Raw genomic sequence first — 17,847 nt, 5'->3', positions numbered from 1 at the left:
CTCTGAAATGTGTCTGTTTTTACAGGTCAGTGCCTGTAAATCTGTTGCCTTTCTCCCCGTCGTTCTCCAGGGTGGAGAGGAGGAGCCGGTTTGTCCGGTCATCATGTGCACGCGGGCCTATCCTGACCCCGTCCCTGAGTGCCAGCTGTTCCCGGGAGAGGTGGAGGAGCCAGAGGAGGAGGTGGCAGACGAGGGCAGGGAGAGGGAATCAGACAGAGACAGTGCCGTGGAAAGCACCCAAGGGTCAGACACGTCTGACGGCCTGATCAGACCGGGGGACAAGGAAGACGTACTGGGGGATCTCTTTTTCCCTGGAGAGAAGTAAGCCTTGTTTCGTCTTTTTTCCCTTCTGTCTGTCTCGATGTCTTTTCATCACGCTCCTTGTTCCAGCATGCAGGAGAGGAGACCTTCATTCATGGGGACAAAATGTCTGTTTCTGTTTAGCTTGATGGTCCTCATTGTTCATAAAAGCCAAAGTCCTATAGCAACTGTTAGGTGTCCTCAGTTCCTCTCTCCACTGCTTTTTCTGTATATTAGTCTGCAAGTAATATTTTGGGCAAAGTGTGTCCTCTAAACTCAAATAAAGGTATGATATACATGGGCTGGTTTTCTAATCATCTAGTCATCAATGATTTCAGATCACAATTTTGAAACAAATCTGAAACAAATGACTTATGGAGTGCCTTTGTTGAACTGAAGATGATGAAAGCAGAGTGTAAATCAGCATAACACTACAGTCTTCTGCCCTCTCTCAGGTGTGGTCACACCAGCATCTCAGTGACATCGGACCTATCAACGCGTTCCTCTGCTTCTCTCAACGAGGAGCAGTTTGAGGACTACGGAGAAGGGGAGGAACCAGACTACACTCCCAGCAGCCCCTGCCCGGACGACGAGACTCGTACCAACGGATACTCCGACCTTGGCTCATCTGTTCCCTCCAGGTAAGAGTGACCAGAAACATCGGTCTTCATGTCTGAATGCTAAGTACTGGAATAAAAGTACAACTGAAAAGGTTTTAAATGATACCCAGCTGAATCCATCATAATTTATAATGTATAAAATTCATCAAAATAATCCATTCATGTTACCTTTCAAAAACATCACGTGGTTATTCCAGGATTTTAAACAATGTTCTGTAGTGAACTTCGTAAAGCCTGGTAATTTTACAGATCTTTTCAGTTTTTGTCTGATATATTGACAGTTGACTGTTTTGTACAGTGGTGCTGTGGAAACGGTGCCGCAGTCATGACCGCAATAAAAGTCAAACATTTGGACATGTCTCCAGGACCTCCACTACCGAAGAAAGTCTCAAGTTTCTGCAAACTCTCTCACACTAACGCTAGCATGTTAGCGTGTTGCATCAGTAATAGGAACATTGCACACGCTAATTGTGTAGCTACATAAGTATGTGATGATGAATTGAATACCTCGTGTACTGATGACCTACTTCAAAAGCAGTGTCACTTTGTTTTTGGGTGTGACGGGAAGTGATTCAGTACAGGTACACTGCAAGGTCAAGGCAAGTACTTCACAGAGAGCCTTAATTAGATGTAAATAGATATTCATTATATGTAATTATTATTCCAATTTCTTGAAAATTTCTTCCCAGTAGCAAATGTTTGGCAGCCCAGCACTGTCAGCAGACCAGTGGTTAGGAACCACTGTATTACTGAGGGCAGATCATTATACATTTCAGTTGTGCATAGGCGTCTTTGCTGTTAAATCCTGTTGAAGACATTGACAAGTTCATGTAGCTTCAACTCTATTAAATATTATGGACTTGAGGCTACAGTCTGCAAGCACCAGAATCAGTACCTGACTCGTTTTATTCTTCAGTCTTGACTGCAGAAGTGTAGTTTAGGAGTTTTTGCCCCACAGGCCACATTAATATTCATCAAAGGCCCGTGTTTAATGGGATTAAGTCTCCCGGCTGATAGACTGGCAATACTGCTCAGTGCTCCTTCCAAGCATACCAAGCAGACAAAACTCACCGAATGGAGTTGGCATGGAGATTTAAATTCAAAATGAGGCCCAGATTTGCAAGAAGTCTTAGACGGCTCAGCATGGGAAAGAAGTTTGAATTAGTACAGTACAAAGTGGGTTAAAGGTGCTCTCACTCATTTAGGTACGGAGCCTCTTAAACCAAACATTTGTTAGAGATTTCAACTGTGTTGATTTATATAAACATTGAGCTAGAAGAAAATAATTTGGGGAATTACAAAAAACTAAATCGAGCAGTGTATTTTTATGTTCATGGAAAACCTTGAACATTACAGATTTTTTTTTTATAATGAGGTCATGTGTGTCAGGTGTTTTGCTGTCTTGTTTCGAGTGTCAACACCTTCCCAACAAACTACAACGCAATAAACAAAGTGGAGACTGCAAGGTATATTTATGGATTCAAGTGTTCATTCTAAACAAAGTGTTATTAGTTCATCTGAGTTCCTGTGTAGCAACGGATTTGCCCCGGAAAATGTGCATCATCTCACAGACTGTAAGAACTTGAAACATGTGTTTCAGTTTCAATTTCAGTTTTTATTGTTGTTCTTTAGTGGATAGCCACATCAATCTTCTATGTTTCTTGGCACAAGCTTCATGGCTTTATATCTGTCTCACTTCTCTACACACTCAAGTTGTGTCCCAAATGGTTGCATGTTCACACATGCACATGTGATCAAAATCAGTTCAATTTAATGTGATTACTTCTTAGTGTATCGGCAGATAAAAACTGTGTGTGCGTGTGTTTACAGTGCGGGCCAGACTCCTCGTAAGGTGCGTCAGCATTACACGGGTGAACTGATGGATGTCTACTGTTCACAGTGCAGCAAAAAGGTCAACCTGCTAAATGACCTGGAGGCTCGCCTCAAAAATCTCAAGGCTAACAGGTAGGACACACACAAACACACACAACGCAGTATTACACAAGATCTGCACCCACTAAAGGCCAGTTGTTAGTTCAACTACAATAAGGTGTAACTTAGTAAGCTAAGACATTTTTACACAGTTTTTAACTTATTTCCTGTCCTCAAACCTTTCCCGCTGACCTCCGTACTCTTAATGTGACTGTATGCCAGTCAAATCAAATCAAATCACCAGCATGTATTGAACGATAATTTTTCCTGCCACTTCTCTTAAAATGAAACTTAATCTAACTTTGCATGGGGAAAAAACACCGCAGCAGCCACACAATACCCAATTCCTTATACAAAAGCTTTTAATTGAAGACAGGTAGGGTGACCTATTTCTGTGAAAAACTAGCGTACTTATCCTAGCAGGTAATTTTTAGACACAGCCATGGTACATTAAGAGACAATAACTTACACGGCACACCATTGTGCCACACTCTCAGCTATTATTTGTGTTGTACAGGATACACACAGAGGGATCTGAAGCATACTGGTCCACTCACACTGGGCTGGTGAAGTTGATTTGGAGGTCACTGTTTGCCTTGTGCCCTCTTATTCATTATAATTTAATATGAATGATGTAATGTTGTTAAGGAGACATTTAACGTGTCCCTCCTCCTGTTTCATGCATAAACAAACATGCACACAAACACTAACTGATTGTTATATAAGGCTGTCGGCTGTTACTGCTGTGCTTACCTCCAACCTCCAACCTCCAACCATTGTAATAGGGACTCTATTATTGGAAACGTAATCCGTGGTGACCATTAATAGCTCTACTGTGCACCTACACACACACACGCACACACACACACACATTCTGAAGGACTAAATGCTTTAGAATAATGTTTTTGAATAGCACATGAACTGTGGAGTCAGTTTGTTACATGGACTCTGCTGACTCAGCAGGATTTCTCCCCAGAGAGAAATGCTCCTATAATCCAGCATGGCTCTCCTAATTAGACCCATGCTTTCCCCTTGTGAATAATGTAAAGTAGAGATGGGCAGAAAGAAAGAGTTGGAGAGTAGAATTGGAAAATTACATTGAATGGAGTGAGTTCACAGGAAGTGGATACAGGCCCAATAGGATGGTGGTGGGAAGAGATTTTGATGAGGAAGGAGGATTAATATTAATGCATGGGTAGCAGTTCATGTGGAGGAATATGAAACTGTCTGAAAAAATGAAACAAGGCACCATATAGATTAATCCAAAGAATTAAGGATTTTAAGCAAGACTAAATGGATTCAGAAAGGACAGAAGAAGAGCTTTTTCCACTAAGCAGTATGCAGTATTCAAAGGATCACTTGTGCATGTTAAGCTCCTTAATTTAATTAAACTGGCCACAGTGAAGCTTGGCTAATAAACACATGAAATTAATGAGTGGAGTTTGGTTCGTCTGAAAATAGAGCAAGAATGAGGAAGACGTGCATGCAATCGTCCAAACCAAAGTCCACGTAAAACACTGAATATTTGGTCTCATTGACAAAAACATTGTCCATGCATTCATGTAAAATATTGTGTGGCTAGTGTAGTATATCTCACTGTGCATTAACTTAAGATAAAATCTGCACATTGAACTTGTGGGCAGAAACAAGATATGGCTAGAATGTATTTTTTATTTTTAGCACCGGTTCTGATGGTATGTCAATCATGATACTATCACCTGTTGCCAATCAACCTGTTTACCTGTGGAATGATCCAAACAGGTGTTTTTGGAGCGTTCCACAACTTTCCCAGTCTTTTGTTGCTCCTGTCCCAACTTTCTAACAAGTGTTGCTGCATCAAATTCAGAATAAGCAGACATTTACAAAAATCAGTGAAGCTGATGAGGTCGAACATTAAATATATTGTCTTTGTACTGTTTTCAAATTGCATCCATCAAGTTTTCGACAGCGTCCCAACTTTTTTGGAATCAGGGTTGTACGTCTCTTTTGAGCTTCACAGTTTATATGGCTGTTGAGGCAGGGTGAGTGAATTTTAGAAAGTGTAGTCTACTCTCGTACTTTTTAATAATGAGAACAGTATATGACATGCTCGACCACGAACCCCATAATCATTAGCATCTAACAAATTTAGGTTGACGCAACAGATCAAACACGCTGAAAGGTGTTTCAAATGGATGCAACAGTGGTAATTGATTGTTTATGTAAGACTTGCCTGTTTTACCATATAGTGCTGCGTCTGCTTCATACTGTATATTTCACTGTACTGCATTAATTTAGCTGTCATTGTTTGACCCAGCAGTGTGTTTGCTCATTTTTGTTAATCCGATGTGAAACCCAGCACAGACAGACACATCAGACTGAAAGAGTCTTTGGGCTTTTGTCCCCCTGAGACAGTTGCTGAGCTGACAGAAACCCCCGCTCACTGAACCAGGAGTGAAACTGTATTATCATTGACGTGTCCTTCAGTGTGTCTCTCTATTTCCTATATGTCTGCCACACTGAATAGCCAAAATCTTTATTGCCATCAGCAGTTAGTTCCAGTGCATTGTTGAGCTGTGGATCCATGGCAATTCTCTGTAATAAAAATGTCTGTCATTTTGTTCTTTCACTTTGTAGCCCCAACAGGAAAATCTCCAGCACTGCTTTTGGAAGGTAGGCCACTCACCTGTGTGTGTGTGTATCTGTCACTCATTTGTACATTTGTGTGTGTTTATGAATCATAAAACCTGTGTTGCACGTGTTTGCTCTATTTGTTGACATAAGGAAACACACGCACACACACAAACACACACAGCAAGATTAGTTACTGCTTCCTTATCAGTCAGCTTCCCGACCATTGTACTCTAACAGCCAGTTAATTACTAACTAACATCTGGATGGAACTAATCTCATCTGAAACCAAGCAGAATGTAAAATCTTTTGCTTTTGAGTTGAGAAGAAGGAGTTCGGACACGCTCTTCTTCAGTGGCAGCCATGTAGCCCTCTTCATGGCCTGCTGGTCTGTACTGGGTGAAATGTTTTCCAGGCTTTTGTCCTATTTCCACCCACAGTAACTGAGTTACAGTGACAGAGTGAAAGTGGCCTGTCGGACTTGATCTATGTATTCAATATAAGGTTTGGCTCTCTCCCCCTGTTCCTTCTACTGTCCTCTCTGTCTGGTTTGATTACTTCTTCCACTTTATTGCTTTCTTTATCCGTTCTTCTGTTCTCTCTCCTTTTTGTTTCCTCTTTTTCCATGTATCTCCTCTCCCCTTTTCTTGTTTCTCTCCTCATCTCTCTGCTTTTCTCCTCTCCTCTACTCTTTAAACATTACTGTAAAGGCCAGAATTAGCCAAGAGGCAAGTTTTCATCTGCAGTCCCTGGCAGGTGTGACATTGGCAACCTTAATTCAAGAAACAAGTTTATTACAATAATCATGATCTATATATATATAATTATGATCTAAGGCATGTTGGTTACAGTAAGCAGAACACAGACAGATATAAGCAGAACACAGACAGATGTAAGCAGAACACAGACAGATGTAAGCAGAACACAGACATATATAAGCAGAACACAGACATATATAAGCAGAACACAGACAGATGTAAGCAGAACACAGACAGATGTAAGCAGAACACAGACAGATGTAAGCAGAACACAGACATATATAAGCAGAACACAGACAGTTGTAAGCAGAACACAGACAGATGTAAGCAGAACACAGACATATATAAGCAGAACACAGACAGATGTAAGCAGAACACAGACATATATAAGCAGAACACAGACAGATGTAAGCAGAACACAGACAGATGTAAGCAGAACACAGACAGATATAAGCAGAACACAGACATATATAAGCAGAACACAGATAGATATAAGCAGAACACAGACAGTTGTAAGCAGAACACAGACAGTTGTAAGCAGAACACAGACAGATATAAGCAGAACACAGACAGATGTAAGTAGAACACAGACAGATGTAAGCAGAACACAGACATATATAAGCAGAACACAGACATATATAAGCAGAACACAGACAGATGTAAGCAGAACACAGACAGATGTAAGCAGAACACAGACAGATGTAAGCAGAACACAGACATATATAAGCAGAACACAGACAGTTGTAAGCAGAACACAGACAGATGTAAGCAGAACACAGACATATATAAGCAGAACACAGACAGATGTAAGCAGAACACAGACATATATAAGCAGAACACAGACAGATGTAAGCAGAACACAGACAGATGTAAGCAGAACACAGACAGATATAAGCAGAACACAGACATATATAAGCAGAACACAGACATATATAAGCAGAACACAGACAGTTGTAAGCAGAACACAGACAGTTGTAAGCAGAACACAGACAGATATAAGCAGAACACAGACAGATATAAGTAGAACACAGACTTGTGCAGCAATAACAGCAGAGCAAATTATGGCTCAACAAAACAAAAACAAACAATACAGCAAACAAACACAAGTAAGGACAGACATGACAAGCAAATTACAGAACAGCCTCACAAAAACAACATAAGCAAAGACAGTGCTGCTGTTGTCCTGTTGCTCATATTTAAGGTAGGTCAAGCAACAGGGCAGTTTAACAGCATACAAGTTGTATATTGACAGACATTTACCAAATGCTGAAGACACCCAGACTAGTGCTGACAGATTTAATGGCTTATAAACCCTGTTCTGAACGTCTCAAAAAAACTTCTCATTTCCTCTTTTCTCCTCAGCTCTCCTCAGCTCTCCTCTCCTCTCCTCTCCTCAGCTCTCCTCTCCTCTCCTCAGCTCTCCTCTCCTCTCCATATTGCTATTTAAAGTAATGGATGAGCTTGCTGTTCTCAAGTTCCATCAGTGAAATAGGGGTGTAGTTGTAGTCACATCACAGCCTGAATGTCACACTTTGTTGAGTGACACGGTCACACTAATAGTGTGCGTGCGTGCATGCAGGCCTGCCTTGTGTGTACTTATTTTAATTCTGTTTGCGCCAGCTTCTCTGCTCGGTACTGTCCTTACAGTCCTGTATCATCTGCATCACGGAAGGATAGAGCACACTTCCTTTTACTCTCTCTCACACACACATACTGTGTGTGTGAGAGTGTGTGGTCACACACACACATACTGTGTGTGTGACCAGCTGGTCTTCACCTGGATCTATTCCTGGCAGATTCTTTAAGTTTGTGTGTCTCTGTGTGTGTTTGAGCAGGCAGCTGCTTCACAACAGCAACTTGAGCAGCAGTAACGGCAGCACAGAGGACCTTTTCCGAGACAGCATCGACTCCTGTGACATCGACATCAATGAGAAGGTATGAATGTGTTCGTGTGTCCATATGCGATAATTTAACTACTACTATTTAACTTTCAAGCACTGAACAAATGCTTATGGGAAGTAATACTAGCCCTTCCTGTTTCTGTGCGACTACTTCAAACTCATAAACCATTAAATATCTCTCACCTTCAGCATATTTAATGCTCTAAATCACAGAGGTTAAGAGTTGTTCATGGTGGATGCACAGCTTAAGTTGAGAATGATAATCCATAGGATGAGCCCTGTCAGTTCCTCTTATCATTTGCAAATTCAAGGAATAGGCTTACCATTTTAAATCCTTTGAAAACTAGAGAATTGCTTTTAGTTTTACCTATTGTGATATTTCTTGTTATTTTGAGGGATATCCCTCAATGTAAATATGTTTATGGTGTAAATTCGAGTTTTAGGAAACTGTCTCTGTCTGTGTCAGGTGACTTTTCTGGAGAAGAAGGTGGCAGAACTGGAGAATGAGATTCTGATGAACGGTGATCTCAAGTCAAAGCTGAAGCAGGAGAACACACAACTAGTACACAGGTAGAGTCAGAGAACTGGCTTTCAGAAAAACACAGTCTATTTTAGAAGAAATAAATGACCAGTCAAGCACCATGTTATGCAGATCATTCTTTGTAACTTCTCATTGTTGAAAGGTCTTGAATTGTGTGTGATGTGTTCATCATCTCAGGGTTCATGAGCTGGAGGAGCAGCTGAAAGACCAGGAGACGCGAGCAGAGCAAAATCTGCAAGAGGGGCTAAGACGACACCGAGAGGCCTACAGCAAGATGGAGCGAGACAAGAACACACAGATAGAGCTGCTGACCAGTCGGTGAGAAAAACACAAATAGTCAAGCATAAATCTCAAAAATCCCCTGGATGTGGACATTGAGGTGCCTGCCTGTTAAGAGAAAGTGCAGAATGTAAATCTGAGTACGACACAGAGCTCAGAAATTCTTCCAGGGGTTAGTCAGTTGCCGCTGGAGCTGCACCATATAGTTTGGAATATGAGCCAAACTCAGCTTCTATGTAAAAATAAACTGATGAACAGGATTTTGTGTTTTTAGAGTTAAGCTGCTGGAGGAGGAGAACAATGACTTTTCTGTTAACATGTGCCGCCTCAAATCACAGACAGAGAAACTGGATGAGGTAAGCCATATTTACTTTTTGTCTTTCGTTGTATATTTGCTGTCCTTTATCTCATTTGTATTTTCTTTATTATGGCCTTATGTGTACATTTAATGGGTAACTCCTCAGATTTTATACATCAAAGCCAGATTGTGTGTAAAAGGTGTATAAAGCCTTTTGTGGCTCCAGAGGGTCTGTGTGAAATCTGGTTAATTGCCTTAAGTGATGTCACTTGAGTCAGACGAGGTGACTACAAGTTTGAAGATGAAAGAAATCTGGGTTGTGAAGCTAGAAAGAAGTGAGTTTAACAGACCTTTGTGGCCTCATCTCTGTTTGAGTCTAGCGGCTCAAGGCTACATTAGCCGCTACTAGCATAACACATCCAAATCTCAGACTGAACTGTCAGTGATAGAGGGGCTATGCATTGTGGGTAACGTAGGTGCCAGGTTTTGACAAGAAACAACAATCTTTGGAATAAAAAAAGACAACATCTCTGGTTCCGCTGCATCGATTTGGATGCTTTTTTTAATCTATGAGTCAGAGTTTCATAAGAGTGCAGTGCTAAATCAGGTACTGAGCTGAAGCTCTTCCTTTCTAACATGCAAGGTCTTTGTAATTTCCATATCCACACTTGTCAACCTAGTCCAAATGCCCTTTTAAAAATGATTAAGGACGTAAATGAAGTAAAGTTCAACATGTGCGTGTGCACACACACACATAAAGATTAATGAGGAACTGTAATTTTATTTACAAGAGGAGGTGTTAGAAGCAGCCTTCTGGTTTTGAACCACTCTTGTACCTATAGCTGCGTTTCAACCCAAAGTATCCACAACCTTTAGTCCAAGGAGCATCTTTTTAAAAAACTAAAAGGTTCCTTCGTCCTGTTTGTCTGCATTTCCACTGCAGTCTTAAGACCCACGAAGATGAGGCAAGTTAGTCTGCTGACATATGTTTTCACACGTCATTTTTGCATGTGACTATACAACTAAGCCACACTGATTGAACAATTAATGAACAAAAAAACAAACTGCTGTGCAGCTGCAGATCTTTTTAAATGAAATTCTGCGAGTAGTCGACCAATCAGAAATGTCCAGCGCTGGAAACTCCACCCCCAAACTTCCTGTACCTTTGGAATATACTACCCCCAAGCAGGGTGAAATCATGTCCCCTGAACTTAATTTAGACCCTGGTCCCTGCGATAGAGACACACTGGGTTCCTCCAGAGGTTCCAAGTCCCTGTCTTATGTTAATGACACCAAACCAAATAACCATGGAATAAATATGTGTGAGTGCATGTGTGCTTTTCTGATTTGACATAACTGAAACACATAAATATCACAAAGCTAACTTCAAACTGATTGTATGTGTCCTTCCTCAGGAGAAACAAAGGATGACAGACAAGCTGGAGGACACCAGTTTGCGCCTGAAGGATGAGATGGACCTCTACAGGAAAATGATGGACAAACTGAGACAGAACAGACACCAGTTCCAGAAAGAGAAGGAAGAAATGCAGGAGGTGGGAGGGACTATTTTATGCAATCAGACACATGCACAGAGTGGGTTGTTTGCTCTACTGCTCACTCTCTTTCCTCTCCTTCACTCTTATCTCTCTCACTGAAATCATGCTGGCTCATACACCCACAAAATACTGCAGCCGCCTTATATAACGTTGCTCATCTGTCCTTTCTCTGAGTGTAGCTGATAGAAGACCTGCGTCGAGAGCTGGAGCATTTGCAGCTCTTCAAGCTGGAGACGGAAAGGCCGAGCCGAAGCCGAAGCTCTTCCTCTGGGCTGGCTGACTTCAGCTGCAGGAGCAGGGAGGTGGAGCTGGAGCATGAGGTCAAGAGGCTCAAGCAGGTACTGATGAGAGGTTCTGTTCAAATGTCTTTGTTGTGCATGGTTCAGTAAATACGGTAGCAACTGAGTGTGTATTAAGATGCAGAGATACACATAAAACACCTTCACATTGATTTTAGAGAGTGGTAAGCAACATGGCGCCTGTGGTCTAAAGTCTGTTGGTGTCTGCACAACTACGAGTCTACAGGGAGGCCGCCATGCATAAGGAATGAAAGGCATTGAAAAGCATAAGACTTCATCAGAGGGTAATCACAGTGAACCGGAAAGGCTGCGCTGTTATAAGAAGATGATGCTTTGGTTTGGATGTTCTGAAGAGTGCACAGAGTCTCAAAGTCTCAGAGCAAGCTACATAATTATACCCTCACAGATTGAATACTGGCTATCATGATGGTTGATTTTTTTTAAAATCAGCAGCATTTCAAACATTCACAAATAACTTGTTTTCCTATGCTTGATTTCTAAAGCGTGTCGTAAATTGAAACATTTTTAAGTGTTGTTTTCACCGTTTGACATGTTTGACTGAGCATCAAGCTCGTTACTCCAAGTCTCTGACTCTCTGTCAGCACCTTCAGGAATTGGCATCTTTGTAATCATCATAATAAATGCGAATTCAGATAAACCCTGCCCTTTTTTCTAGGAACACTTAACTCACACGCAGTCACCAAAATGGAGCCTTGTCACTGATGTGTTTGGGGTGTTTTTTTGTTTTTGTAAAAGGGTATAGTCGCAGAATAGCAACACAATACACACGCACACTTTTTATATTCTGAGCCATTGTGAAGGTCCTGGGAGGACGTACCTGCACGATGATTCAGATGGATTAAGATGAAACACTTCACAGATTTATATTCAATTTATAGTTGTCCCTGCAGAAGTCAGTGCACTTAACCTTGCTTCACAGGAAGTAGAACAGTTTCCATTTGATATAATTAATTGGTTTATGTACTGCCAAAGGAAGTGCACTTATTTCATAAATCAGGCCACATGTTTGTTATATTTGTGGCTGCAGATTCTAGGTGGACCTGGGACACATACCGAAAAAGGGGGGGTTGAGTCAGGTTAGGGGCTGATCACAGTCAATCACATTGACACCTCTTGTTCCTTTAAAATCCCCTTTAAAAACAGCCCACTGTACTCGACGTGTTGTACTGATAGCTTGGTAATGGAGCGAGGAGCCCAGCGGAGCTGAACTGTGCTCCATCACAGTTTATGGGAATAGCTGCAGAGTACATTTGTTTTAGTAGTTTCAGTAAGCATAGATACAGTGACACCTCCCTCTGCCTTCCACAGTGAGAGATTCAAATGCCATGTTACTGTTTCCGGTCCTGTAAAGTGTACAGACCACTCAGTGTGTCGCACTCATTTTAATGACAAGTGATGATTTGCATTAGACATTAGTTTTTCTTAACCCAACAGAAAAGACAATACAAAGAACATAAGTTACTAAAACCACCAAGCCATTAATTAACTGGGCAAGCCTCTGCAAAGCTAGTCACTTAGAATTGCTGATTTGCACAGTGTGTGCACACACAGTGTATGTGCGTCCTATCAGGGACTGAGATGATAAGGTCCAGCCTTGGACCAAAGTTGTCACACTCGTTGCAGGCAGCAAGAATGGCAATATTAATAATTGTTTAACACCTTCTTAAATCTGCAGATACTTCTTGTCTATGTCTTTCTCTCTCAGTATATCAACTTCCTATACTGGGCTACTTCCGACAGTTTTAGATACTGAACAATTCAAGTTGGCCCGTGGTTGGACAAATTAAGTAGCTCTGTGTAGGCAGTAGCTCTAATTTGAGAGACACTGCCTGTGACACCCATTGGGATAAGCTCACTATCTTATGCTTGCCTGTGCACCTCTGTAAATGTCTGTATATGTGTGTGTGTGTCCAGCGATTTGTGTCCCAGGACTTTCTCCCCCCTGAATTCCAGCACCTGGTGTTATCTGGGGCTCGGCTCCGTCCTGGTCTGATGGTAAAATTGCTTCTGTGACCTTTGACCGCCCGATTAACCACTAATCACAATGGAGTAGAGTGAACTTGCCTGAGCTGAATTAGGGTCAGTGCTGCAATTCCCTCACTAATGGTTCAGGATAGAACAAGGGAAAAGCAAACTGACCCCTGGTCAGCACTGAAAGGCAACTTAATCATGGAGCTTTCATAACACACCAGACAAAGCAGGGGAGCAGTTTGTTCTGTAACACACATAACCCACGCTGTGTCCTGTAGGTGTTGCCAAAATAGATGCTGTGTTTGCTGCTGGATGAGGCACCAAGTGCAGTGTTTTTGTCTATGTTTTGAGTGAGGCTTGAGTAGCGGCCATTTTTTAAACAGCATCATCACTCCTGATAACTGTGTGGTCTATATATTTACTACATTCTCATCCTACCTCTCTCCTCTACCTCTACCTGAATCTGTGTTTTAGGAGAACCAGAAGCTGAGGGAGCAGAACGATGAGCTGAACGGTCAGATCCTCAGCCTCAGTCTGTATGAAGCCAAGACCCTGTTTGCAACACAGACCAAGGCCCAGTCTCTAGCTGCTGAGATAGATAATGCCTCCAGAGACCAGGTAAAACCGCATGGAGCAGCATAACTGTAATTCTAGGACATATCACAGCAGAGCAGTGTTCTAGATGTTGCATTATTGTAGATTTGAATCTAATATGGCTCACAGATTGCCAGGCCTAAAACGAATAACCATGAACATTGTATCTACCGTGTAGCAGCATTAGAGCTGAAACAATTAGTTTTTAAGCAAAAATGCCCCAAATTCTCTGGCTCCACCTTCTGTAATGTGGGGATTTACTGATGATTTGCTGATTTCTTTGTCTTATGGCTTAGAAAACTGAATTTTTTGGTGTTTTGGACTGTTAGTTGGATAAAATAAGCAAAATAATGACATTACTTGGGGCTTTAGGAAATTGTGATGGGCATCATTTCTTAGTTTGTGACATTGTATACATCCAATAATTGACTGTTCAATCATAGTGATAATAATTGTTAATTACAACAATTCATGCACCTGATCATAGCAGTTGTAGCCGTGTAAAAGTTGCATGTAGCCAACAGGATATCCTAGCTTTAGCTTTAACAAAATATATTAGCTCCAGCTGTGACAAAATTTCCAAAGTACAACTAAGAAACTTGTGTTATAATACTTTACAACTGATGAGATTATAGTGAAAATGCGTTTGACGGACTTCTCTCTCCTCAGTTAATGGAAGCCCTGAAGGAGCAGGAAGAGATCAACTTACGTCTGCGACAGTACATGGACAAAATCATCCTGTCCATCCTGGACCACAACCCCTCCATCCTGGAGATCAAGAACTAGCAGCAACTCAACTGGAATGAGAATCGCTCCCGGTCTCAGGAGAATGAGGATCATTCCAGTTGTTTAGAGCAGAACCTGGGTCAGGAATCTGTAAAGGAAAGCAGAGAGAACCAGAGCCAGTCTTAGAAACTGGACCATATAAATAGACATGCATCGCCCCCTGCTGTTTGTGTCAGGGAAAAGAACTTATCTTGCAGAGAAGGTAAAATGGGATTCTGCGCAGAACTAAAGGGAGTTTTCTCAACCAGTGATTGCTTTCTGACTGTAGATCATACTACCATGACTCATTAACTTGATCTACCCTGCACTGTTTTTATTCGCTGTCGATGCTGTGAACTGTAGCTACTGTCACAACTTTGAACTGGTGATCTTTTTTGCAGGAATATCCTGCACTCAACGTGTATTGAGGATCAACAATGTCGCTCGATGTAGTACACTGGACATATGTACCTCAGCATAGAGACTGGAATAATATAACAAACCCAATGTGGGTCTTCTGTATCCTGGTGTAGTATTAGATGTTTTATCCACAGACAGAATGTTTGCTGCGATCGGATGATCGGACAAACAAGTTGGCAACCAGACTGTAAACCAGACTCTCAGAGGCATGAAGGCAGACCAGTCGAGTGTCGCCTGATCCCTATACTGCCCATCCTTTCTCCTCTGTCATGTAGGTGTTCTCTGAAGAATGCATGTTGATGATGTATTTGGACAGGCACGTTTTAAGAGAAGTTAGAGAAAAGTGGCAAGCGGTCAGAGAAAGAAAACAATGTGAACCCTTATAACTGCGAGGGAAGCCGAAGATTTTCAGTCAGAAAGAAAGAGTAAAGCATCCCTTCCCTTGAAGAGGTGGGAAGTCAGATGATAGACCAGGTATGCTAGCAAAGGAGGGTTTCAGTGAAGTCGTTGATGGCTAATCGAAAGAGAAGAATTGTGTTTATTCTTGAGAACATGTCTTCCAGTAACCTTGCAACAGCGCTTGCAGTGTCAATCAGTCCAATAGTGAATCTTTTTCACTTAGAAGTGGCCCTTAGATGGTTCAGGTGAGTAGTCGAGTGTCACTTTATTGAGCAGAAGGTGCAACCAAGGAGTGTCTTTAAACTGTAACTTCCACGGCTGCTGTTTGCTAGCAGTACATGAGCTTGAAAAAATGGTACATTGTTGCTAGCAATAGACCCAATGATGTTGCACAGAAATGTTATGAATGTACAGGATGTGTGGTTGACGTGACTGGTAGCCATTGTAATATGGTTCACTGAATAATCTCTCTATGCTCAGCGAAATCATCTCAGATATTGTCCGTGAGCATGCACAGGAGACTCACTTTTTGGTACAAAAGACTGGATTAGCAATCTCATTGAAGCCTACAGGTTGCAGATTGTTTTTAAACCCAGATAGCTCTCTGAAGCTCTCTAATACTGTAAATATTCTGAATGTACAACTGGATATTTCCCTTTCTGTGTGGCCAGATGGCTTTTTGACATAAAATCGCTGTAATTGGTTAAGAATCGTTGTAACACACATGTACAGTATTCAGTACTGTAATGAAGAGGGCATTTTTTTGAGAGGGGAAACAATTACAATCTGCTGTATTATGTAATTATTCTAAACTTGAGTTTTGCTTCCTTGCACAAAAAAAAGTTGTTTCCTTTTGCATGGTTCACATTTTCTTCTGTCTGTGCCTTTTGAGGACATTTTTCAAGATGATGTTGCTATAGATTTACATAGCTTTTTGAAGCTACATTTTATGTCTATGTCTGACATATTTTCTTGAATTGTAAATGTTGTAATTATATCGTGATAATTTGTATTCATGTGCCACTCACCACTCTTTTTCAGATTGATACTATGATAACTATTTTATACAGTTTTACCAAGAAAGAACTCGTGGTTGCTTAAGTGTCCTGTTAGAAAAGCGATATAGCACAAGGCTTTGTATGGTACGCAAGCCAGGTTAGCATTTTGAGAATATTTTGTTAAGGTAGTGCTTTTTTAATGCAGTGGGGGATGTTTTGTTGCATTTCTCAATGTTTTTGTTAGTCACAGTGAATCCATTGCTATTCAATTTGCTTTAAACCGGCTTTTTATATGGTTGCAAACTGTCTTCCTAACTTTAACTAAATGGTGAGCATTATGAGCAATATTAACTTATTTACCGATACCTGCTGATTTGTGTCTTGTTTTGCTTCACAAATCGTTTCACTCTATAGCTGCTCTAGAAAGTTCTAGATCTTAAAAAATTAAGTGGTACATTAAGCTGTAAAATTTGTCACAAACTCATTTCTTGTAGCTCTTAAATTTTAACTTAATAGGGCTATCTGATGTGATGTAGTCACTATAAATAGCAATAAAATGGCTTTGGCAGTGATACCGTCTCATGAAATTTCATTTTCATCATCATTTTAAATTCCATTTACTTCTCCTCATTTCCATTTCTGTTCTTCTAAAACCCTTATTCTATGCCTACAGTGTACGCTGCTAATGTCTTAGCTACCATTGTTTTGTACATACTGTGCTGTAAATAAAACACGTTTGACTTAAAAAATTTAAATTAAAATAACGTATTCTTATCCAGTTACATTACTGAATTTACAATCAGGATTTAGGTGTGTCTTTCATCTGTCTTTCAGTAATCATAACACATTTAATGTTATATGTTCATTTCATTGGCTTTGTACATGGAAAAATGCTGAGTACTGTTTACTCTATGTTTGCCACTTACAGGGACTTTGACAGATAGCAGGATGGCATGACGAGTAGGTGTTGAATCTGACAACTGGGAGACGGAAATATTACTTAAAAGCTGGTGGCATTTGAGATAATGTAAACATTTGAAAAAGCAATAGGCTTGCATGACAGGGGCTGAAAGACATGCTAAGTGAGGCATAGCTCTTTCTCAGTATTTATAACATTTGACCAGAAGTATGTGCACACCCCAGGACAACACCCATACGTGGTTGTTGACAATTTCATTATAAGCATCACAAATTTCTCTCTGTCCAGTTGGTGTTGGATTGGGTTGAGGTCGGGCTCTGTATCAGCCAGTTCTCTCACACAGCTATTTCTTTATGGACCTTGCTTCGAGCACATGGGAACAATGTCATGCTGAAACAGGAAAGGGCCATTCCCAAACTGATACCACAAAGTTGGAAGTTGGAAGTACAATTCTCTGTGCTAACAGAGGCCTCGCCTAAACCAAGAGTATCCCGGAGTACAACAAAAGCTTGTGGACAGGACAAGCTGTCCACATGCTGTTGATCATATGGTATAGTGTATGTCACAATGAAAATAAATTACTTGCTTAATGTACATTTATTTACATTCATTCCAATGTAGTACAAGGATCTATTTTATGGATTATATAAGCCAATTGTGTGTAGT

General features: G+C 40.9%; 1 protein-coding gene across 5 annotated transcripts in view; it reads left to right on the top strand.

The window, feature by feature from the left end:
• Positions 1–16,828, top strand: part of rab11fip4b (RAB11 family interacting protein 4 (class II) b) — a 63,909-nt gene extending 47,081 nt beyond the window's left edge. For 3 of the 5 annotated variants that reach the window (XM_041932998.1, XM_041933003.1, XM_041933002.1), the window contains 12 exons: positions 71–321; positions 756–941; positions 2,751–2,885; positions 5,469–5,504; positions 8,056–8,155; positions 8,588–8,691; positions 8,840–8,980; positions 9,216–9,297; positions 10,655–10,792; positions 10,975–11,133; positions 13,561–13,704; positions 14,350–16,828. In XM_041932998.1, the coding sequence (XP_041788932.1) occupies positions 71–321; positions 756–941; positions 2,751–2,885; positions 5,469–5,504; positions 8,056–8,155; positions 8,588–8,691; positions 8,840–8,980; positions 9,216–9,297; positions 10,655–10,792; positions 10,975–11,133; positions 13,561–13,704; positions 14,350–14,466 (1,593 nt within the window). In that variant the 3' untranslated portion in view covers positions 14,467–16,828. Of the gene's footprint in view, positions 1–25; positions 322–755; positions 942–2,750; positions 2,886–5,468; positions 5,505–8,055; positions 8,156–8,587; positions 8,692–8,839; positions 8,981–9,215; positions 9,298–10,654; positions 10,793–10,974; positions 11,134–13,560; positions 13,705–14,349 lie in introns of all 5 variants that reach the window. The other 2 variants (XM_041932999.1, XM_041933001.1) reach the window with 1 other exon arrangement.
• The last annotated feature ends 1,019 nt before the right edge of the window (positions 16,829–17,847 follow it).

The sequence above is a fragment of the Chelmon rostratus genome, chromosome 3 (genome assembly GCF_017976325.1).
Source record: "Chelmon rostratus isolate fCheRos1 chromosome 3, fCheRos1.pri, whole genome shotgun sequence".
In the NCBI taxonomy this organism is placed as follows: Eukaryota; Metazoa; Chordata; class Actinopteri; order Chaetodontiformes; family Chaetodontidae; genus Chelmon; species Chelmon rostratus.
This window is presented reverse-complemented; position numbering and strand designations above follow the sequence as displayed.